Genomic DNA, 20088 nt, shown 5'->3' with positions numbered 1-20088 from the left:
GTCCTTACCGGAGCTTTCAGAGATGGCCATTTCCTGCTGTTCTCATATTTTCCTGCTTTATTGCAAGCTTCCTTCCTTCCTTCCTTCCTGCCTGCCTTCCTCCCTCTCTCCCTGGAATTTTAGGGGAAGGATTTTTTTCACCTAAAATCAGTTTTCTGCTTCCATATATCGTCTATCAGGAGAACCCCATTTTCAGAAGGGTTCTTAGTGTGGGAGCAGTAAATTAGCTGCTCTGGATTTCTCTCTGGAGGATCCTCCCTCAGCCTACTGATGGCACAGGGAGACTATGTACTATGTATTAAGTGACTAGTGGTAGCCAATATTAATAAGAGAGTCCTTCTTGGATTCCAATTCTAGCCTGATTTTTTTTATGTTTATAACTAGCATTGTGAATACTGTATCTTTTCAGTATTTTTCAAATGCATGATCATAGTCTGATTTTTAAACATTTATTCCGTGCTTTCACATGAATAGGCCTTTCTGATCTCTCTGGCCATACCCTGACACAGTTCTCTTGCTTCCTTAATTCTGAATATCTGTCATGCTTGCTTAGCAGCCACATTATTCTTCAGTTACTTTGTTTAAAATGAGAATAGCCAGGCTTCTGTGTATTTTCTGGTGTTATAGAATTGCTCAGGCACAGTGTGTGGAAGATCATATTAAAGATGCTGAACACCAGCACTCCCACTCCCCACAGTATGGAATAAGAATGTCAGGGAGCTTAATTTTATAAAAAAACCTTCTTCCAGCCCCTGGTTTTTGTTTCCTCGTTGTTTTTTTAATCCTCTCAAAGTAATGAAGGTAAGAACATCTTCTGAAATATAGAGAGATTCATATGAAATATACCGGTGCTTCATTTGCACTTCATCCTTGAAAATGCATAAAATATAAATATAGCCCTTGCATAGTATTGGATGAATGGCATATGCATAGATTGGCTTGTTTAGGAATAGTTTATTAACATAAATGGAGTATTTATAGGGTGCTGAAAAACATACAAGTTGTCAAATGGTGTCTTTATAATTGACTCCTGACTGGTAAAATGAGGCTGGGATTGAATTATTTTTGTTTCCATCACATGTATGAAATGATTGTAGAATTGCAAAGCTGAAGTGAAAGCATATTTTGCTTTATTAGTTTTAGATGCAGAACTTTCATTCAAGTGCAGCATTTAAGCTGTGTTGACTCTAAATACAGTTGTAGGAGGAAAAGGGATTTTCTCCAGAACTGTTATTGGTGGAAGAAAATACATTTATGCTTTTCTTCTGCAGTGTCAGCAGTTAGTTAGTTAGTGTTTCAGTATTAAGCTAAAACAGAAAAACTTAAATAAATAAATAAATAAAACCCCACAACAGCTGTTTAAAGAGTTTGAATAGAGGTGAATCTGTATAGCTTGCTTTTTATTTAGTTGAAATTCAAATAGTTAAATAATGAGGAATAAGGTATTTGGGTTTTTATTATTTTACTTTCTTAACAAGGGTAAGACAAGTAGGGTCATTCATTTTCCAAAATATATAAAACAAAAATTTCAGTCATAGTCTGATACTATTTAATCAAACTGTTACTTTAAACGGGATAAAATGTATTTTTCATAAATAGATATAAGAAAAGAATGACCCTATTGCTCTTTATGTTTGTGACAAAACAGCATTTTAATTTCTGTGTTTTTGTTTAGATCGGGAATGTCGAGAGGAGAATCGGTGAAACTCACCGCCGTCCAGAACAACGATGAAGATGAAAGCAGTTCTTTGTGTGGATCTTCTGACCTACCTGGTCCTTCTAAGCAAGCAGCCCTTGAGGATCACGAGCAGAAAGGTGCTAAAATCCCACCATTGCCAGAGAGGGATCGTTGCCCACCTCCCTGTACCATGGAGCAGGCTCCAGCCAAGGAGCTGGTGTCAGAATCAGAAGATATACTGATACCCGAGGAATCCATCATTCAGGAGGAGATTGCTGAGGAGGTTGAGACGAGTATTTGTGAATGCCAGGAGGAGAACCATAAAACAGAACATGAGTTTTCTGAGGAGTCAGTAAGTCCAGCAGGCACAAATGAAGAAACGGAGGCAGCGCAGCTTGGAGACAGTGCTGAGTCTTGTGTCACGATGAATGATGTAGCTGATACTGTGTCTCACATTGAAATTAAAGTGGAGGTGAAGTCAGAATGCCCTCAGGAGGAAATGTCAGTTGTGACAGATCGGCTGGAGGATTGCGTGTCGCCGGCACGATCAGCCTCATCTACAAACTCTGTCAGTGATACAGCAGAGAGGGATCCTGAGTCTGCAAAAGAGCTAATTGCTCCAGAAATGCCAAATGCTGCTCTGGAAGGCTCCTTGTTCACTGGTGGAGGCATTGCGGTGGATATGGAGCTTCAAAGTGACCCTGATGAACAACTGTCCGAAAATGCCTGTATTTCGGAAACTTCCTTTTCCTCTGAAAGTCCAGAAGGACCATGTGTCTGCATTGCCTCTCCTGGGGGAGACACTCAGTCGACTTCAGAGGAACCGTGTACTCCAGCATCTCTTGAAACAGCTTGTTCATCTGAAGGGTCCAGTTCTGAAAACACTGACGGTGACATTCAGCAAAAGGCCACTGATGAAAACTTGAACACACCCCTGATGTCAGAAATTTCTCCAATGTCCACCTCACCTGTAGCTTCAGAAGCATCTCTTATGTCAAACTTACCTTTAACATCAGAGGCATCACCAGCTTCTAATTTACCTTTAACATCAGAAACATCTCCTGTATCTGATTTACCTTTAACATCCGAAACATCTTCAGTATCTTCTGTTCTTCTGGCCTCGGAAACCTCTGTGGCAAATAGTTTACCTCTTCCATCAGAAACATCTCCAATTTCTAATTCCTCCAGCAATGAAAGACTTATTTTGCAACAGAGGAAATCACCATGTTTGTCGGAGGACTCCCTTCCCGCTTTGAAAGAAGAAAGCTCTACCATTCCTAAGGTTGTTCAAGAGGAGAATCTTGTTCTTCAGCCAAAGCAGCTTCAGAGTGCACCTGAAAATATGAAAGTTGGTCCACTAGCAATTGTGCCAGATATTTCAATATTGGAAGAGACGCAAAGCAAAAGCCTCAGTCATCAGTCATGTAAGTCACATTCTGAAATTGAGAAATCCTACATTGCATCCATCCCAGAACACTCTCCACCAGAAGTAATCAAAATTAAAAACCACAGTGTTCAGCAAAGAAGTGACAAGAAAGGTACTGTCCTGTCATCAGAGGTCGGTGTCTTATCAGAAGGACCAGTGGGCAAAAATATTGAACTGCTTCCATCAAAACCACATGATAAACTGTATACCTCATCTCTGGAGAAAGCTTCGTTCTCCGAAGTGGGCAGAAGCAAATCTCACAAACTACCTGGCAGCAACCAAAGCCGCCTGGAGAGTTCACATTCTTCCAAGCCATTAGAACCCACAAAATCAGCTGAAGTGAGGAATGAGAGTAGAGACCCAGAGATCCCAAAGAGGAAAACAGCAGAGCAGCACAGTTTTGGAATCTGTAAAGAGAAGAGAGCTAGAATAGATGATGATCAGCCCAACCGTAACGCTTCATCGACGAGTCCATCTGATAAAGATCAGCCCCCCAGAGAAGAACCCCGAGTTCCACCCCTCAAGGTAAAGTAGTGAAACAGGCTGATTTGGAGACTAAGGGTTTATTAGCCCTCCTCTGCTGACTACCTGTACACATAATGTGTGCTGCATGTTTTTGTGATGTGAGTGAGTTTACTACTGACTTTTAGCTTTACTCTTCCATTCCTACTGTGCCAAATTACCTCCTGATACTGGTTTACCTGTAAGTGTTCAGTCAGATTCTTTGCTACAGAATTGCTTCTGTTCATGGAAAAGCTTTTCAGCCTCCATGGCTTGGTCTAGTTCTTGAGCCTCTCCTCACTTACACAGTGCTACTTTCCTGTCTTCTGATTGCCCAACTGTATTGCCCCCTTATTCTCCTGCAAATGGGTTCTCCAAGAAGCACAAATAAAAAATATTACCAAACAAATACTGAGAAAACCAATTAGTGCCTTAATCCAGCAAGAGAATCTGAAATTAGAACCAACCAACATTTACAAATCCCCTTGTGAGGCCATGGCTTGGTTAAGGGTGAAATGTAAGAACTCCCTGTAGAATTAATTGAAAGCAGAGATCTTGTTATCGAGGGAAGTGGCTAATTGATATCTGTACAGATATCCTAGTTAATGGCAAGGAAAAAAAAAAACTATACACCAGCTAAGTGTATCCTTTTTACCTATTATTTTGCTATGCAAAGAAGTGAATTCCAGTTGAAAAACTCCCCCTGCCCAAGACAGGGATCTATAGATTTAATTAGATTTAGTCTCAGCATTTTGTCCTCATAATTTGGTACATGATGATCCAGTTTTCTGGACTTAAACCATTGGCTTTGCAATAGTAGTTCCTAATTATTCAGAGATGCCCTTTTCTGCATTTATTTTTAACTACTGCAATCACTGAGCATTGTTAATATGGCCAGGGGGGCAAATACAGTAACTGTTTTAATCACTAGCATGGCAGCATATTTCAGCTAATTTATTTTTATGAGCAGTGATGCAATTGGAAGTTAGCCCATTCTCAGTCTAGTAATATTTTTTCATATTTGGAAAGTGTCTATCTAGCCTAATAAATTGCAATCATTCTCTAAGCACAAAGAAAAGTAGATCACTGGGGAAGGAGAAAGGTCATAAGTATGTATTTCTATGTATAATAAAAATAATCTATGTATAATAAAAATAATCAAGCTATTAGAGCTTTAGCAGTTCTGATGATGCAAAATAGAAACTGAAAAAATTGATGTTGAAATGAGAAGCAGAATGTTTAGAAGTAATTGTAAGATTGTAATACACTTCAAGTACATTCATATAAATGTTAATTCAATTGTTAAACAATAGATGGAGAAATCTGATGATGCAAGAGATTGGTTACAAATAATGGATTTTTTCTTACATATCATGCCAGACAAAAATCCAACTGAAAAAGCATAGTACCAAATTCAGAATTGGTCTTTTGGCAGGGGTTTGTTAACATATATAAAATGGAGCAAGCCTGACTCCTGTTCTCATGAAAGAGGGTTTCACAAAGCTTCACAACATTAGGCACCAGTGAGCAGTGTTTATTGACAGGCCAAGAACTGACCTGTTTGCAAGAGTGAAATAGCCCAGTCCTCCAGACCAGAATAGAGCCTGCCCAAGTGTAGGGGTGTCTGAAGAGACTTACCCTGTCGTTGTCTATCTGATAAAAGCGGTTGTATGTGGGAGAACCATCTTCATTTTGGTTTCCACTCATCCCTAATGGAAAATCAGATGCTTTCAGCCTTGCCCAGTCTCGCCAAATTCATCTTCCTGAAGCCTCCAGTCAGTGAATGAAGATATTGAAACACTGTTTGTCTAAAAAATAACTGCACAGTCATTTCAAGAATGACTTTGTGTGAAATACATATTTGGCCTTTATCTGATTCCACCCAAAACACCCTATCTTTTATTATTAAAAAAGGGAAAAGGATCATGATTCTTCTAAGGCCCTGTCACATAACTCCTACTTCCCATCATACCTTATGACTGACCATTTCCTACAAGTGCTACCTAGCACTAAGTTTCTTTCAGAAGAGAAAACACAACATTAATCAGTAAGTCCTGTTGTTATGGACAGCTAGTAAACATATGTCCCTTTATAGAAATTGGAAATTTTTGCCAAGCTCTGGTTATCCAAGATTGTGTAGGAGCTATACAGTGCCTCCAGGACTCTTAATCTCTAAACTTGAAAACATAATTCCAGTGATTTTACAGGTTATTCTTTTGCTTAAAAATTTGGATATTTAATTAATATGTAGATTTTTAGTATTTGTGAGCTTGAAGGTTTCGTTTTTGAACTGCAGTAGTGCAGGAGGTGTGCCAGGGATGCACTAAAGTGGGTGTCTCAAAATTGTGAGTGAGGAAGGGAAAGGTGCATCCTCTGGTGATGCACTTTTATCCTACTAATTAAAAAGTTCTGGGGTGTAGCATGTTCTGTGCGAGTGGAGACTTTTCTGGGTCCTGGGTAGAGGTAAGATTGATTGCCCATTGAATGAAGCAGAAGCCAGGCAGTTCCTCATGTCTCAGTGGAGACCAAAGAGCAAAAGCACTACAAGATGCTTATTTTTTTTCACATATCTGCAGCTTAGTGCTTAGTAATAGGGGCTTTTTTCCATGTCTGTTGGTCTTCTCAATCGGATACACTGCAGATCAAACAGGTTTGGCATTATCAGATAAGCATTATCTTGTCATCCGGTTCAGCCTTCTTTATTCCTGTCAAAGGGGCCAGGCTAATACAGGTGTCCATTATTCCTGCCAGAACATGATAAAATACAGCAGTGTAAATATAATTAATTTTTATCATTTTTCTTTCCAGCTGCGCTGAACAATATTTCCCTTCACTATCCATCTCTGAGCCTTTTAAGAGATAGCACGTCTTTTAAGATTCTAGCACATCTATGATCTCCTAAAAAATACTGTTTTTTTTTTCCTTCCCGTAGATTCAACTCTCAAAGATTGGACCACCCTTTATCATAAAGAGCCAGCCTGTTTCCAAACCAGAACCTCGAGTTTCCCCGAGCACATCAGTGAGCAGCGGGAGAAACACAGGGGCTAGAACCCTTGCAGATATCAAAGCACGAGCTCAGCAAGCAAGAGCACAGAGAGAAGCTGCGGCGGCGGCAGCCGTGGCCGCGGCGGCGAGCATCGTCTCGGGAGCGATGGGGACCCCGTGCGAGGGCGGGAAGACGAGGACACTGGCACACATCAAGGAGCAAACGAAGGCCAAGCTGTTTGCAAAGCACCAAGCCCGAGCTCACTTACTGCAGACGAACAAAGAAACGAAGTCACAGTTCAACTCAAAGGAAAGTACCTCATCTCTAGAGATCCCGGCTTCCACTGATACAAAGATTGAAGGTTCTACTGGTGTCATTATAGTTAATCCTAATTGCAGGTCCCCTAGCAACAAATCTGCTCATCTTCGGGAGACTACGGCGTTATTGCAGCAGTCACTTAACACAGCTACATTACCAGAACCTGCTACTGACATACCGGTGCACAGTTCTGATGAAAATATACCTATGCCACAATCGTGTGAGAAAATTATTTCATCTACCTCTACTGAAAATAACAGTGTGCCAGTGCTTTATAATAAAAATTCAGTCTCTGTGTCTGCTTGCAGCACTGCTATGTCTGGAGCAATTAAAGAACTTTCTTTTGCAAGTTCTGTTGATAAATCTTCTGTTTTAATGTCTGTTGACAGTACAAACACAGCAGTTTCAGCTTGTAATCTAAATATGCTGAAATCCATCCAAGGGGCTGATACGGCATGCATAGCCGTTGCACCAAAATGCATTGATAACAGTAACGTGCCAGTCTCCATAGAGAGCACGGGCTTATCGAGTGCCATCGAGGACAAAAGGTTGCCACTACCAAGTAGCAATGCGAGCAATGCAGTCTCCAGTCACTATGCCACTGTGCCAGCTTCATCTATTGCCAGTAATTTGCCAAATCATCTCTCTGGTAGTTCTGTACTGATTCCCCCGGTGGGGACTACCAACAGATTTTCTTCTGATAAGATAGCCATAACTGGGTGCAACGAGCAAAGCACTGTCTCCATTCACACCACTGCTAGGGCAGCTTTGAGTTGCAGTGAGGCTGTTGCAGTAGCAGACTCTGTTGCGAGGCCACCCATTTCAATGTTTACTGGTAACATGATGACAATAAGCTCTTACGATAACGCTACTAAATTAAATGCTGATCTCTTAGAAAAAAGCTCCGGAGCGCGAAACCGAATGGATCTCACGGGTAAATCTCAGCCCGTGAGCTTTACGCAAACTGCCATGAATAGATCTATACCTTGCAAAGTCATTGTAGACCACACCACAAATCTGAATTCCAGCCTGTCACTGTCTTCTTCTATTGAAAGTGCAGAGAACAGCATAGACCTGCAAAGCAGACCCGTGAGGGCAGAAGCTGCCTTACAAAGTATCGCATGTCCTCAGGTCTCAGTAATAAGCAGGCCTGAAGTAGTTTCTAATGAAAGCCTTGAGCACAGTTCCAGCTTTATGACCATTGCAGCAAAGCAAGACGGCAAGAACTTGCAGGCAAGTTGCTCCGGTCTTCGAGAAGTGCCTCTTGCTCCTCAAGATAAATTAATTGAGGTGGTTGCTTCCAGCCAAGGTTTTGTTGAGCAGTTAAGAGGTCCTTCAGCCTTTAAAAGTGAAGCAGATGCTGCCTGTGCCAGTCAGTATAACACGAACAGTCGAATTTGTTGGCATGACGAAGAGGCCATGAACACAGACCAGCCAGTGGTCAGCCATCTTAACTCCCATAAGCATAAAGAATATGCTGAGCAAAACTGTTTGAAAAATGTCAAAACCGAACCTTCCAGTTACACGCAGATGTCTGAACTGCAATCCAGGAGTCTTTTGACAAGCATGGCTGTTCCCGTGAAATCGGAGACTAGTGAGTCTGACAAGTGCTTCAGGATGGACACCGAGGACTTTACGGGACCCGAAATGCCAACGCAGCCTGCAGAAATAGCCACAAGTGTACAGCCAGCCCAGACCTCCAAGACATCCCTTACCGATGCCATGGAGGACCCTCTGTCACTGACAACGGACACCCTGAAGAGAGTGTCAGGCGCTGGGGGCTCTGGCTGCCGCCTGTCGTCAGTGGAGGCCAACAACCCCCTGGTGACGCAGTTGCTGCAGGGCAATCTACCCCTGGAGAAAGTGCTGCCGCAGCCCAGGTCTGGGGCCAAACTGGAAATTAACAGGCTCCCCTTGCCTTTGCAAACTACCTCAGTATGTAAAACGGCAGCGTCCGAGAGAAGTATCGCTGAGCATCCTTCCAGCTCTCCTAATCCGGATGGGAAAGGATTTGCGGCAGGCAGCATAGCCCCGCTACAAATCAGGAAGCGGGAAAACCATCCGAAAAAGAGGATGGCCAGGACCGTGGGGGAGCACGCTCAAATTAAGTGTGAGCCTGGGAAGGTGTCAATGGACACAGATGTTAAAGCGGCTCCTTGTGTAATTAGTTCCAGCATGAACCAGCTAGGGCACGGTCAGCCGTTCAAGCAGGAGTGGCTGAACAAGCACACGATTCAGAGCCGGGTCGCTCACAGCCCGGAGATCAAGCAGCAGAAGAGGCCGCTGCCTTCGTGCAGCTTCCAGCAGAGCTTGTTTCACGTTGATAAAAACGGCAGCTTTCACGCAGAAGCTAGTACCTCACACAGACAGCATTTTTACCAAATGTCCATGGCTGCAAGAGGCCCCGTTCCTACGGCAGCTTTGCTGCAAACCGCTTCAAAAGGCCCGCCTGGCTGCAATGCCTTTGCTTTCGGCAGACACCTGGAACAGAAGGCCTTGGGAGACGTGACTATGTCCGCAGCCGCTCACCAGCTGAGGCTGGGAAGCGTGTTTTCCCCTAATCTCCAGATTAAGGAAGGTGACGACGTTGCCAGTGCCTCTCAAACGCTGCAGAATAAAACCCTAGCGCACCCTCCCCCTCCCCCGCCGCCCCTGCCGCCTCCCCCCCCTCCCCACCCCAGTGCCGAAGTCCCCTCCGATCAAAAACAACCGCCGGTTACCATGGAAACCACTAAAAGACTTGGTTGGCCTCAGCCAGCAAGCATCTGTAGCAATATAAAATCTGAACCCATTTCCTTTGAGGAAGGTTTAAGCAGCAGCTGCGAACTGGGCATGGTGAAACAAGCTTCCTATGATCAGAACGAAGTGAAGGAACAGTTGAAAGCGTTTGCATTAAAAAATGCCGATTTCTCTTCCTATTTGCTGTCCGAGCCGCAGAAGCCTTTCCCCCAACTCGCTGCTCCGAAAATACAGACGCAGCACCCACAGCAGCAGCAGCTCTGTGGAAACTACCCGACGATACACTTTGGTAGCACGAGCTTCAAACGGGCAGCGTCTGCCATCGAGAAGTCCATGGGGATCTTAGGAAGCGGCTCGAGCGCCGCCGCGGGCCTCCCCGGCCAGAGCGCCCCGATGCCCGTGCAGAAATTCGCTGACAGCAGCAACGCGGACGAACTGGAATTGAAATGCTCCTGCAGGCTGAAAGCCATGATTGTGTGCAAAGGCTGCGGCGCCTTCTGTCACGATGACTGCATAGGGCCTTCCAAACTGTGTGTAGCTTGCCTGGTCGTACGGTAGAAACCGGATCAAAGATGCAGTATCCCTTGTGTGTCAGCACGGGAGAGCAGGACCCAGAAACGGAGCAATTGTGACAGGTTAGGCCGTGGCTAATCATGGCTTTCAGTTGGTCGATTGGTTTTTTGGTTTGGTTTGGTTTGGTTTTGACTTTATTCCTTGCGGTGCTTTCAGAATTTAGTTATTCCTCCCTGATTGACATTCCCTGGAAAGAAGAGGAAATATGTAGAACTAGTTAAAAAGAAACGACAGCATTGCTCCTAAGGCTTCTATGAGCTCCCTTGTTATGTTAAAGAAAACAAAACAACAACAAAAAAAAAGCAGCTATTAATGCATGTCATTCCCAGCTTCTATTTATTTGCACAAAGTGCAGCACATTTTCCCCCACTTTTTAGATGGTTAACACAAGCCGCAGGTTAAGGATCAATGGAAGACTAACTCGACAAAAAATGCAGAAAAAAGCTATGCAGAATGAATAACACACTGAATACTGACTTCTTATTTTGAGTGGGGTGGAAATGTGTGGGTTATCGGTCGTGATAGCATCTAAGTTGGTTTGCATTTTTTTTTGGTTTTCTTCGATCGACTTTTACTGTGTGCGGCTAAAACAGAGCCAGTTCACCTAGCAAAAAAACGAAGTTAGATTGATAGAGATTCCCTCATGTGCCTGCCAGGGATTATGGAACTGAAATTTTAATCATCATCTCTTCTTGTTGACTCTTTGCAAAAGATTTGTAAACGTGATGGGTTGGTGGGACCAGCACTGGAATCTGACTGGCTTCGGTCGAGACTGCAGAAAGCAACTTCTCCACCGGAGATTAGAATCCTGTTTTCCGGTTTCCTACTCAAATATTTTATATCTGTTTTTGCCTCTCTAATCTATCCACTTGGTTTGCCAATCCTAAATATGGGGTCAGACTTATGTAACAGGTTCTGGATGTTTTACTCTTTCCATGGCCTAAAATTGATACATTGCTATGTTGAATGGTTAAGGAAAGATTCTAATTGTGTATTGAGTTGAACATTAGATTTTGAGTTATTTTTGCTCTTCTGTGAATTACTCTCTATTTAAATTATATTTCAGAGTTTTGTCATTTAAAGTAATTCTGAAAATCACTTGTAACTACCTTTTTATTTCTTAAAGGAGTACAGGCCACTTACTTTTCAGAAATTGGACATAAAAAGGCATTTTTAAAAGGGATACTGCATCTTTAAAGTAATCTTCAGTATTTATCCAGTACTGTATTTACACTTAGGTCTGTAGCTGCATTCCAGATGCATTAGCCACTATAACATCAGAGAAGAACAACAATAACTTTGGGCCAGTAGTCACTTAAAAGGAAAATATTATAAAGGGATAAAAGCACATGCAGTTGCTGGGGAGGTGAAAATACCTTCGTTTTCTTTCCTCCCAGTTCAAGAACATTTAAGGTGGAGTGCGAGTCATCCATTTGCCAGTTTGTGGTTGGATCTGCCCAAATACGAGCATCAAAGAGAAATGGTATTTTTGCCATTACAGTAGAACCTCACTAATCCAAATACCTTACAGTCTGCTTAAAAAACCTTCCAGAGTTCTCAGAGAAAGATGTACTAAGAATGTGAGACATAATACTGCTTAGATGTCAGTGTTTTAGTAAGTATGTAAAGCTGCGTTTACTGTCTCCTCTCAGATATTAATGTGAACGGTAAGACTACGTTTAAGAAACAGAAGCTACATTTTACACTATACATTTTTATATGATCTTTGTTTGCATACCTGCTCATAAGGGGTGATTGGTCTCCCAGACATTGGTGCATATTAGCGAGGTTCTACTAAGTAAGTGGAGGAACTACACGTATTTTCTTGCGGGACCATTTTTGCAAACGTGGTAAATGCCATTTATTGTCTTAAAAGTGAGCTGGAATATCTGATGACATACATTCCTGCTGTGGGAAGCTCTACGGTGCACCCTTATATTCTATTTTGTTGTAATTAGCAACATATCAATATGATTTTTGACACTGTGTGATACAAAGGCCATTTGTTGCTAATACAATAGTATATTTTTTCTATACAAAAGTGCTCCTTAATGTGAAACAGCTTCTCAGCACTTTCAGGTTTTCTGGTAGGAAAACGACAAGGCAGCCAAGCAAAAACCTAACAGTAACCATCTGAAAATCAGCCTCCAGTGCCATGCCAGCCGCTGGCCAAGGAGAACGCTCACGGGCAGCATGGGCACAGCCAGTTAATGCATATCAAACTCATATTCGAGGAGCCTTTGTATTGGAATTGTATTGTATTGTATTTATACTTGGTATAGGTAGGTTACATTTATTTCTTTAAAGAGAGTAACCAGTCTTACAATTCTAATAACCTGTGTTTCTACAAGCCAGCTGGGAATCCTTATTTCTAGCTCAGGTTTTCCTGTCCACAGCACATAAGCCAATATTTGTTTGTACTTGCATCTTGAAATACTTCTTGTATTGACTGACAAAGTGCAGAAATAAATTCCAGCCGCAGAACCGTTTTGCTTTGTTCAAAGGATAAAGGTTTGGCTAATGTGGTAGGTACTTCATTCCTGTCATGTTGTCATTTTGTATCAGGATTGCAACTTGCATGTGTGAGGTTATGATAAAATGTTATTTTAAATGGCATTAGACTGAATGGTGCTATGTTATATTATTCGACTGACCAAACTCTTCCATAGTGCACTTCCATTGATTTCATTCTTGAGTCACCGAAGTTGCACCAGGAATAAATCTGACCAATTAGTTAGAGACAGTTGTGAAGTGTTGTTACTGATTAATAGTTTTAGGGTATTAAAATTTTGAAAAGCAGCTGTGATGATATAGGAGCCCTGTTCAGGACTTCTGTCCTTGTTTAGGACTGAATCCAAGTACGACTGGAAATCTTACCTGGATTCTTACATCACACAAACGCTTGGAGAGAGGCGACCCGTGCTCTTAAATGAGAACACAATCACATTCAGAAGTTAATTTGAGCAATTCCTTTTTGTTTGTTTAACTGTCCAAATTTCAAGCCCAATGTCATTATGTTTTCTAATGACCATGTAGTTTGCAACATTGGGTGTTAATAGTTTATGCACTGAAAAGTGGTGAAATAATGGCTTAAGCTCACACTGCTCTTTGTTCGTGTGTGTGTGCGTGTCCAGCGTGTGTTATTTACATCCTTTCCATTTCTTTTTAATCTCCAAAGTTGTTCCCCCACTCCTACCCCAGGAGCAGCACTTTTGAGAGAGAGGGAGAAACACTCTTATTTCCTTCCTCCCTCTTTCTTTTTTCTTTAACTGCGTACCTGTGAGATATGCAGAGAACGTTAGGGCATTTGCAGTGTTTTTGTGTGTTTCCATACAGAACTAACCTTCCAAGCAAAAATTCCCTTTGAAATAATGTAAAATTTAAAAAAAAAATACACAAAAAACCCACATGAATAGTGAACGGAATACTCCCTGTTTGCGTTTTATTTACCTGCTGAGGTCTAGTATGTGAAATAAGGAACTGTTTAAAGGACAAAGATCAAGGTTGAGCCATAGAGGGGTGTTGAGTGTCCTGGGCCTGCGTGAGGGCAGTGCGTGTGGTCAGGGCAGGCCGCAGCGCGCGGACGGCGCGCCGGGGCCCTGCGGCTCCTTGCAGCTGACAAACCGATGCATATGGTGCTTTATAACGCAATTTCTGAGGTAAAATTACCCGATGCTGCACCCCCCGCCCCGTTGTGAGCACACACACAGCTCCGGAATAGCTCTTGTGGCCTCTGGTTTAGCCGTTTCCCCCGCCGTGCGGCGAAGAACCGGGACGGACAGCGGCGCCGCCATGGGAAGCGTCGCCGCGAGGGAGCGTCGGAGCCGGCAGCCCTGCCCGGCGCCATCCGCACGCCCCGAGGTCCCGTGTGGCCCTGTGGAGCTAAGTGTGTCCGGGTCTGTGGAATCCTCTTGTCGTCATGCTCTGTCACTGTAAAACCAACAGAAAAAAACAACAAAAAAGCATTTTTTAGTCTAATTTAAGGAGCTGCTTCTTTTATAGCACATAATATTTCGCTTTGTACTATATTTGATAGTTAAAGGATAATTTAGTCCGTAGAATAACTTTGTTGTATTTGTACTGTTCATGAATGTTACAAGAAAAGTGCTTTACTTTGTTGCCATAATTCTCTTGTACTGCTGTAAAATATTTTTTTCTGCTTTACAGAAACTTAACTCGATTCACATTTCCAGTACAGGGTTTTTTTGTGTGTATGTAATTTTTTTTGTCAGTATTCTGAATGTTTACATCTGTTCAACATTAGCCATCTTATGCCTTTATAGGGCAGTATTACTCCTGCAGTATAACAGCAATGTGAAATCCACTCATACTTAACATGCATGAGAAATAGAGATTTACTGGGGAAATCCCGACCATGCATAGGTATTTTTTCCATCCACATTCAGTGAAGTAAATACCCTCCTTCAGTCGTCTACCAAAGAAAATATTATTCCCACAGGACAAGCTCCGAAAATGGTTCTCTGAATCTTCCGAAGGGGGAGTAGGTGATTTCAGCGGGATCGCTACCGTTCAATGCTGTTATGCTTTGCGTTGTTACCCACCTAGATGGGACTGGGTGAAATTTTAACAAGTTTTGGTTTTGAGACAGTGTTTTTTTTTAGAATTCAGGGATCATGCTTTCTTTAATGGTGCTGTTTGTTTTATTTTTTTTTAAGAATACAGAACATTTTATTGCCTACAGAAATGACCATTCACAAAATCATAAATAAAATGATTTGTCTTCATAACTTCTCTCTTCTCCCTTTCCTTTTCCCTTCCTTTTCCCTTGAAAATAACAACTTGGGCTTCAATATTAAAATATTCTGAAAAAAAAAATAAAGAGATAAAATAGTATTTGTCATTTGCTTATTTTATGTTCAGTGCCTTAGGCAGAAGACCCTACTTGTGCACATCTATTGTATGTACAGGTTGGTGAAATAGAAATGAGAGAGAAAGAATGGTTCTACTTGAGAGTTTTAAATGATGATGATGATGTAAGACAAAGTCGGAATGACTTCTGATGTAACTCAAGTATTATCATCCTATAATAGCAAAATAAAACTAGGTGTTGTATATGAAGTTGTTGTAAGTAGAACGGTTTTTGGATGAAAGTGCCTCGGGTAGCGACGTCTGGGGTGTTTTAGTATCCAACCGCGTCCAGAATGCGCTTAACGCATCCAGGGCCGCCCTCTCGTTGCCATCCCCACAGCAGAGGAGATCATAAGTCCATCGTGCACAAAAGCCCGTGGGTTCAAATTCAAGCTGTTAAACCCTGCAAGATCTCCTGGAAATGGGAATTTAGTGGCCATTCTGTCTAAGCAAAACAAACCCTCCACATGGTTACGCTGCGTGGAGCCAAAGAGGTGGGAATGGAGCTGCTTAGAGGAATGGGCGAGCAGACGTCTCCGAGGCCGTGCTCGAACAAACAGCCCTCTCCACAGTTCGTTTCTGTCCAACCTCCTCGCGTGGTTATTGGAACTGCGGTGGCCTTTGGTGGCCTCGTTAGCGGGAGCCGCAGCCTCTTCTGACAGAATTTGTGGAGCCAAGGAGAAGATGGTGCCATCTCACATGGTTGTCGTCTGAGGACCTTTTTGTTTTTTTCACATCCCAGCACGCACGTAAGGTGAAGGAAACTCACCTAATGAAACATGCAGATGGTTATTTACATTATCTCACTTTGCTGAGATATCTGTCTTTCCGGGGAGCTTTGCAAAGTCAGGGACTAGGTCGGCCTGTGGCAGCTACAGCTTTTCAAGCCAATTTTGAGCAATCTGTCATCTAAGCAAACTGAAATCAAATCATTCCCTTAATCTGTTAGAGCTTAAATACTTACTTTTGTCCTCTCCTTTTTATTTTTAAAACCTGTAAAATGCTTTTGCACATTTTTATTTGATCTTGAAAAATAAATGTGACTATTCTGTGGTGCTTTCTAAGTGCCGTATCAGTATCGCTCAGTAGTTATCCTTGTGATGCTCTGCTCCTAGAGCACATCTCTGGGTCTGCTCTGCTCTTAGGTCACATCAGAGCAGTTTAACCAGCAGATGGCATCAGGAGAAAACATGCTGCTTTTTTCCAAGGAAAAAAAAAATGGCCTGATTCTCTTCAGTCTTGTCCTTCAGAAAAAGCTCAGAATACACAGAAAAGCAACCTGGAATATACAGATGTTATCTCTTATTCCTCCAGGATTGCTTTATGCTTTTTAGATGTAGTCCTTCAGTGTAAGATGCTTCGTTCTGGATTATGCATTTCCTAATGGGATGCTTCATTCCAGAATGGGTCATTTAATTTAATTAGTTATTTTCCAGTACAGACCCAATCTCCTTTGACACTTGGGTTCTCGTGCCTTGCTGTTTTATGATAGCAGTGCACTGGGAGAAAATACTTGGGAATCTTGCCGTTACTTCAATGTGGGGCTCTTGCTGTAGTAAGAGCAAGTCCTCCTTTCCCCCCGCAATCCTGTAGCTTGGATTTTGATGGAAATGATCCCCTGAAGCTGTGTTGATTAAAACGATCCCCCGAAGCGCACATCATCTTTCCCTGCGCTTGGCAGCTACCCTTGAGAGCACTGGCAAGGTTCTGCAGTCATGGAGGTGACGTCCTGGCCCAGGAAAAGCCCTTTCCCAGGCCAGAAGCCGGGCACATTTTCCTGGTGTTTGCTTGGCCACTCGTGGATGAAGATAAATAGCAACGTGATTGATAGATTGTATTGAGGTTCTTCACAGATGCAGGTGATGGTGCTTCAGTTGTCTGGCAAGGAGAGGCTCTGCTGCAACCAGCCTGATGTCTGTCAGATCCCTTGTCCTACAGTGACACGGGATGGTCACAGCTTTGGGCACCCCTTTGGGGGCATCCGGACACGGTAACGAGCGCGATTGGAGTCACTCGGTACCCGCCGGTACCTGCCTTTGGAAATGGGTTGTCAATAGTGCTGCTGGGTTGTGCGGAAACCGGGCTGGACCTGGAGCCAAAGAAGCATTTTTCGAGATATTCTCTCCCAGACATCTGGACACCATTTGCTGTATTGTAAAAATACATAGTGGTCATTTAGGAGAGGAGTTTGTTATATCTGTCAGTTAAATGACAAACACTTACTAACTTCAGGTATTAACAGTTCAGTGCTCTCAACTGGGAGGTGCTGCCTGACTTGCTACAGTGGTTTCACAAACCCATGAGGGAGAAAATGCCTGGAGTTTAGTTTTGGAGGAGTAATGACAACCTGGATAGAAGTGAGTTTTGTGGACAGCTCTCCTTTCTAAGCTGTCTTTTAGAGCTTAGGCCAGGCTCCATAGTCAAATCTTTGGGTCCTTCCAGCGAAAAGCCAAGAATTTTCTACAGGTGGCTCTGAGCATCCTTATGTGGGTACAGGAGGGTAGAGGACAGCTTAAGATGCCACAGAAAAAAAAATCATGTTTGAAAATAAGATTAATACCTTAGTTAATTGGCTTATATGAATAAGAAATCTTGCTAAGATGTAAGCTTATGTTGCTATTAACATAAAAAGGGTGTTTATATATACATATATACACATTTTTTTAGAATATACTAGGTCTTGCTGTAAACTCTCTCGACTGCCTCAAATTCTTCCCCAAACTGCTCACATTCATCATAAAAAAAAATCTATTTTGCCTCCTCCCCATTGTGAACTTTCAACCCCTCGTCCATCGCACAAGGTCTTTGCCACCAGTTCATTTCTGGCTTTTAAAGAAACAAATCTGGAGGATGAAGGACAGACTCGCACACGGTGCTGCCCCTTTCAGCCATTGGCTTCAGCTACGTGTTGCAAGCGTGGTAAGAGAATAAAGATAAAATTAGCCCTTAAAATGTGATAATCCTTGAATATGTGTGTGCCTTCCTTTAGGTTATTGAGAGGAAAAGTCCAAGCCTCAGCTATTTTAGTGCGTGTGAGCAGCAGAGAAGCCGCAGCAGCCAAAATAGACCATTTACCCTGGGTTCTGTCCAGAAGTGAGTATTTACAGTTCAGCAAGTCCAAATAAATGTCCTTAGACATTGGGAAAACATAGCCAATGAAGATATTTTGTCACTGAAAATAAGCAAGAAAAGGAGAGAGTTGGCATAAGAGTAGTGAACCCCAGTTCGGTTTTGTTTTTGGAACAAATGATTGTGCCAATTGTTTCCAAATTTCAACGTCTGTGCAGGTTGGGAATATTAAGAACATCTTTTGTAGCTCTTAATTGGGTGAAAGATTTAAACATATAAGAAAAAAAAAGATCCACAACTATTTCATAGTATAGCATTATAAAACTTTATTGCTAGGTTCTTTAAAATGTCTGTTTAAAAGTGTTCCATAAAGTATCTAGTTAGAATATTAAAAAGTTGCTGGAAATTAAAAAAATACTCAACATTTTTCAAAATAAGGATCTTTATTTTGGTTTCCTAAGTAGGAGTTTCATCCGCTTGCTTTAGTCTCCTGTTTGTAATAGTCTTTGCCTGGATGGCTAGGCCTAGCATCTGATTTACATTCTTTGCTGTGTAAGAAGTTGCAAAAGCAATCTAGGTGTGCAGTCAGTGGCAGCCATTTCAGTTAACTTAGAACACAAAAACACATGTTTATTTTCCATTTTTTTTCCCAAATTTTTAATTTGCACATTTATTTTATTTAAAATCAAATGAAAGGATAGTGAAAATGGCCATGGGATTCAAGGGGCTCTGTTGTTGGACTTGAGACACAGCACTTTTGTATCTTGCATCTTCTGAATTTTCAGAGAAGGAATATAAAAAGATCTTTCTGAAGTGTGTAGGTGACAGTAAAGAGGAATGATATATACGCCAGTGCCACCGGTACTTGAATATTTAATAAAAAAGGATTTGTAGAGATTTAGGCGGAAAATGAAATAACACTTTGGAGAAATAGAAAGAAATCTATGTGACATGTCAGTGACAGGAAGTTGCTGTCTCTGGCATGTGATGATTGCAGCTGAAGAGACATGGTAAAAAAAAACTGATTATATTTAAAGACTACCAAAGGAGACTAAGGCATTGGGAAAGTGGGCCATGAAGAATGCCTAAATGAGGATTATGTATTAGAGCATTTCTCATGATGCAGAAAGAAGGCCGTTTCTGTTCATAAATTACAGGATCACAAACACAGGATTGCCAGGAGTCAGCAGGCCGGCCTGTCCCCCCTGTCCTATGCTGGGCTGAGCCGTGTCCGTGTTGTTGTTGGCACTGCTACGTCTGGCCCTTGCTTAAAAGACACTGAGACAATTTGCTTCAGTGCTTCTCTTTTCTTGCAATTAGGAAGCTTATCCTAATGTTTAACCCAAATCTTCCTAGCTCCAATTTAAGCCTGTTCAGTCTTATCTACGCCTTGCAGACATTGAAAATAACTTATTCCTTTCCTCTTCCCAGCAGTCCATTAGATAGACTGTTAATTAGTCTCTAGGTTTTCCATTGTTTAAGCTAAACAACCCTAATATGAAGTCTTCCTTTATAGGTCATGTTTTCCAACCTCTTATCATTTTCATTGATCTTCTGTGGACTCTCTCCCATTACTTCAAATCCTTTGCAGCGCGGTTCCCAGGAGTGAATGCTTCACATCAGCTGGAGCTGGGCAGAGCGCTGGGATGGGTTTGCCTGCTCTATAGGGTAAAATTCGGTTTCTGCTTCCCAGAATAGCGCTTGGTTTGTCCATGGCCTGTCTCACTCAGGTCCGGGTTGGACTTTCCAGTAAAACTATTTCTAGACACTTCTTCCCCATCCTACATTTGAACAGTTAATTATTTCTAAGCGTAAAAATCTCTTTTTATCGCTACTCAATACTATCCTAGTATTTTAAACTATAACTTAAGCTTGCAAAGATGATTTTAAACTCTGGTCTTGACCACTAACAAAGTCATAGTCCTTCCC

At 42.1% G+C, this 20088-nt stretch overlaps 1 protein-coding gene across 1 annotated transcript in view; it reads left to right on the top strand.

The window, feature by feature from the left end:
• The window catches only part of ASXL3 (ASXL transcriptional regulator 3), a 383284-nt gene that overhangs the window by 54808 nt on the left and 308388 nt on the right, over positions 1 to 20088 (top strand). Inside the window, exons 9-10 of the mRNA XM_088536351.1 lie at positions 1676 to 3629; positions 6538 to 10238. Coding sequence (XP_088392477.1) covers positions 1676 to 3629; positions 6538 to 10206 — 5623 coding nt within the window. The 3' untranslated portion in view covers positions 10207 to 10238. The remainder of the gene's footprint in view (positions 1 to 1675; positions 3630 to 6537; positions 10239 to 20088) is intronic.

This window comes from Tinamus guttatus, unplaced genomic scaffold (genome assembly GCF_059628265.1).
Source record: "Tinamus guttatus ecotype Peru unplaced genomic scaffold, ASM5962826v1 Tinamus_guttatus_pri_ptg000659l, whole genome shotgun sequence".
NCBI lineage: Eukaryota > Metazoa > Chordata > Aves > Tinamiformes > Tinamidae > Tinamus > Tinamus guttatus.
The sequence above is the reverse complement of the archived record's forward strand: the minus strand, read 5'-3'. Positions and strand labels throughout refer to the sequence as shown.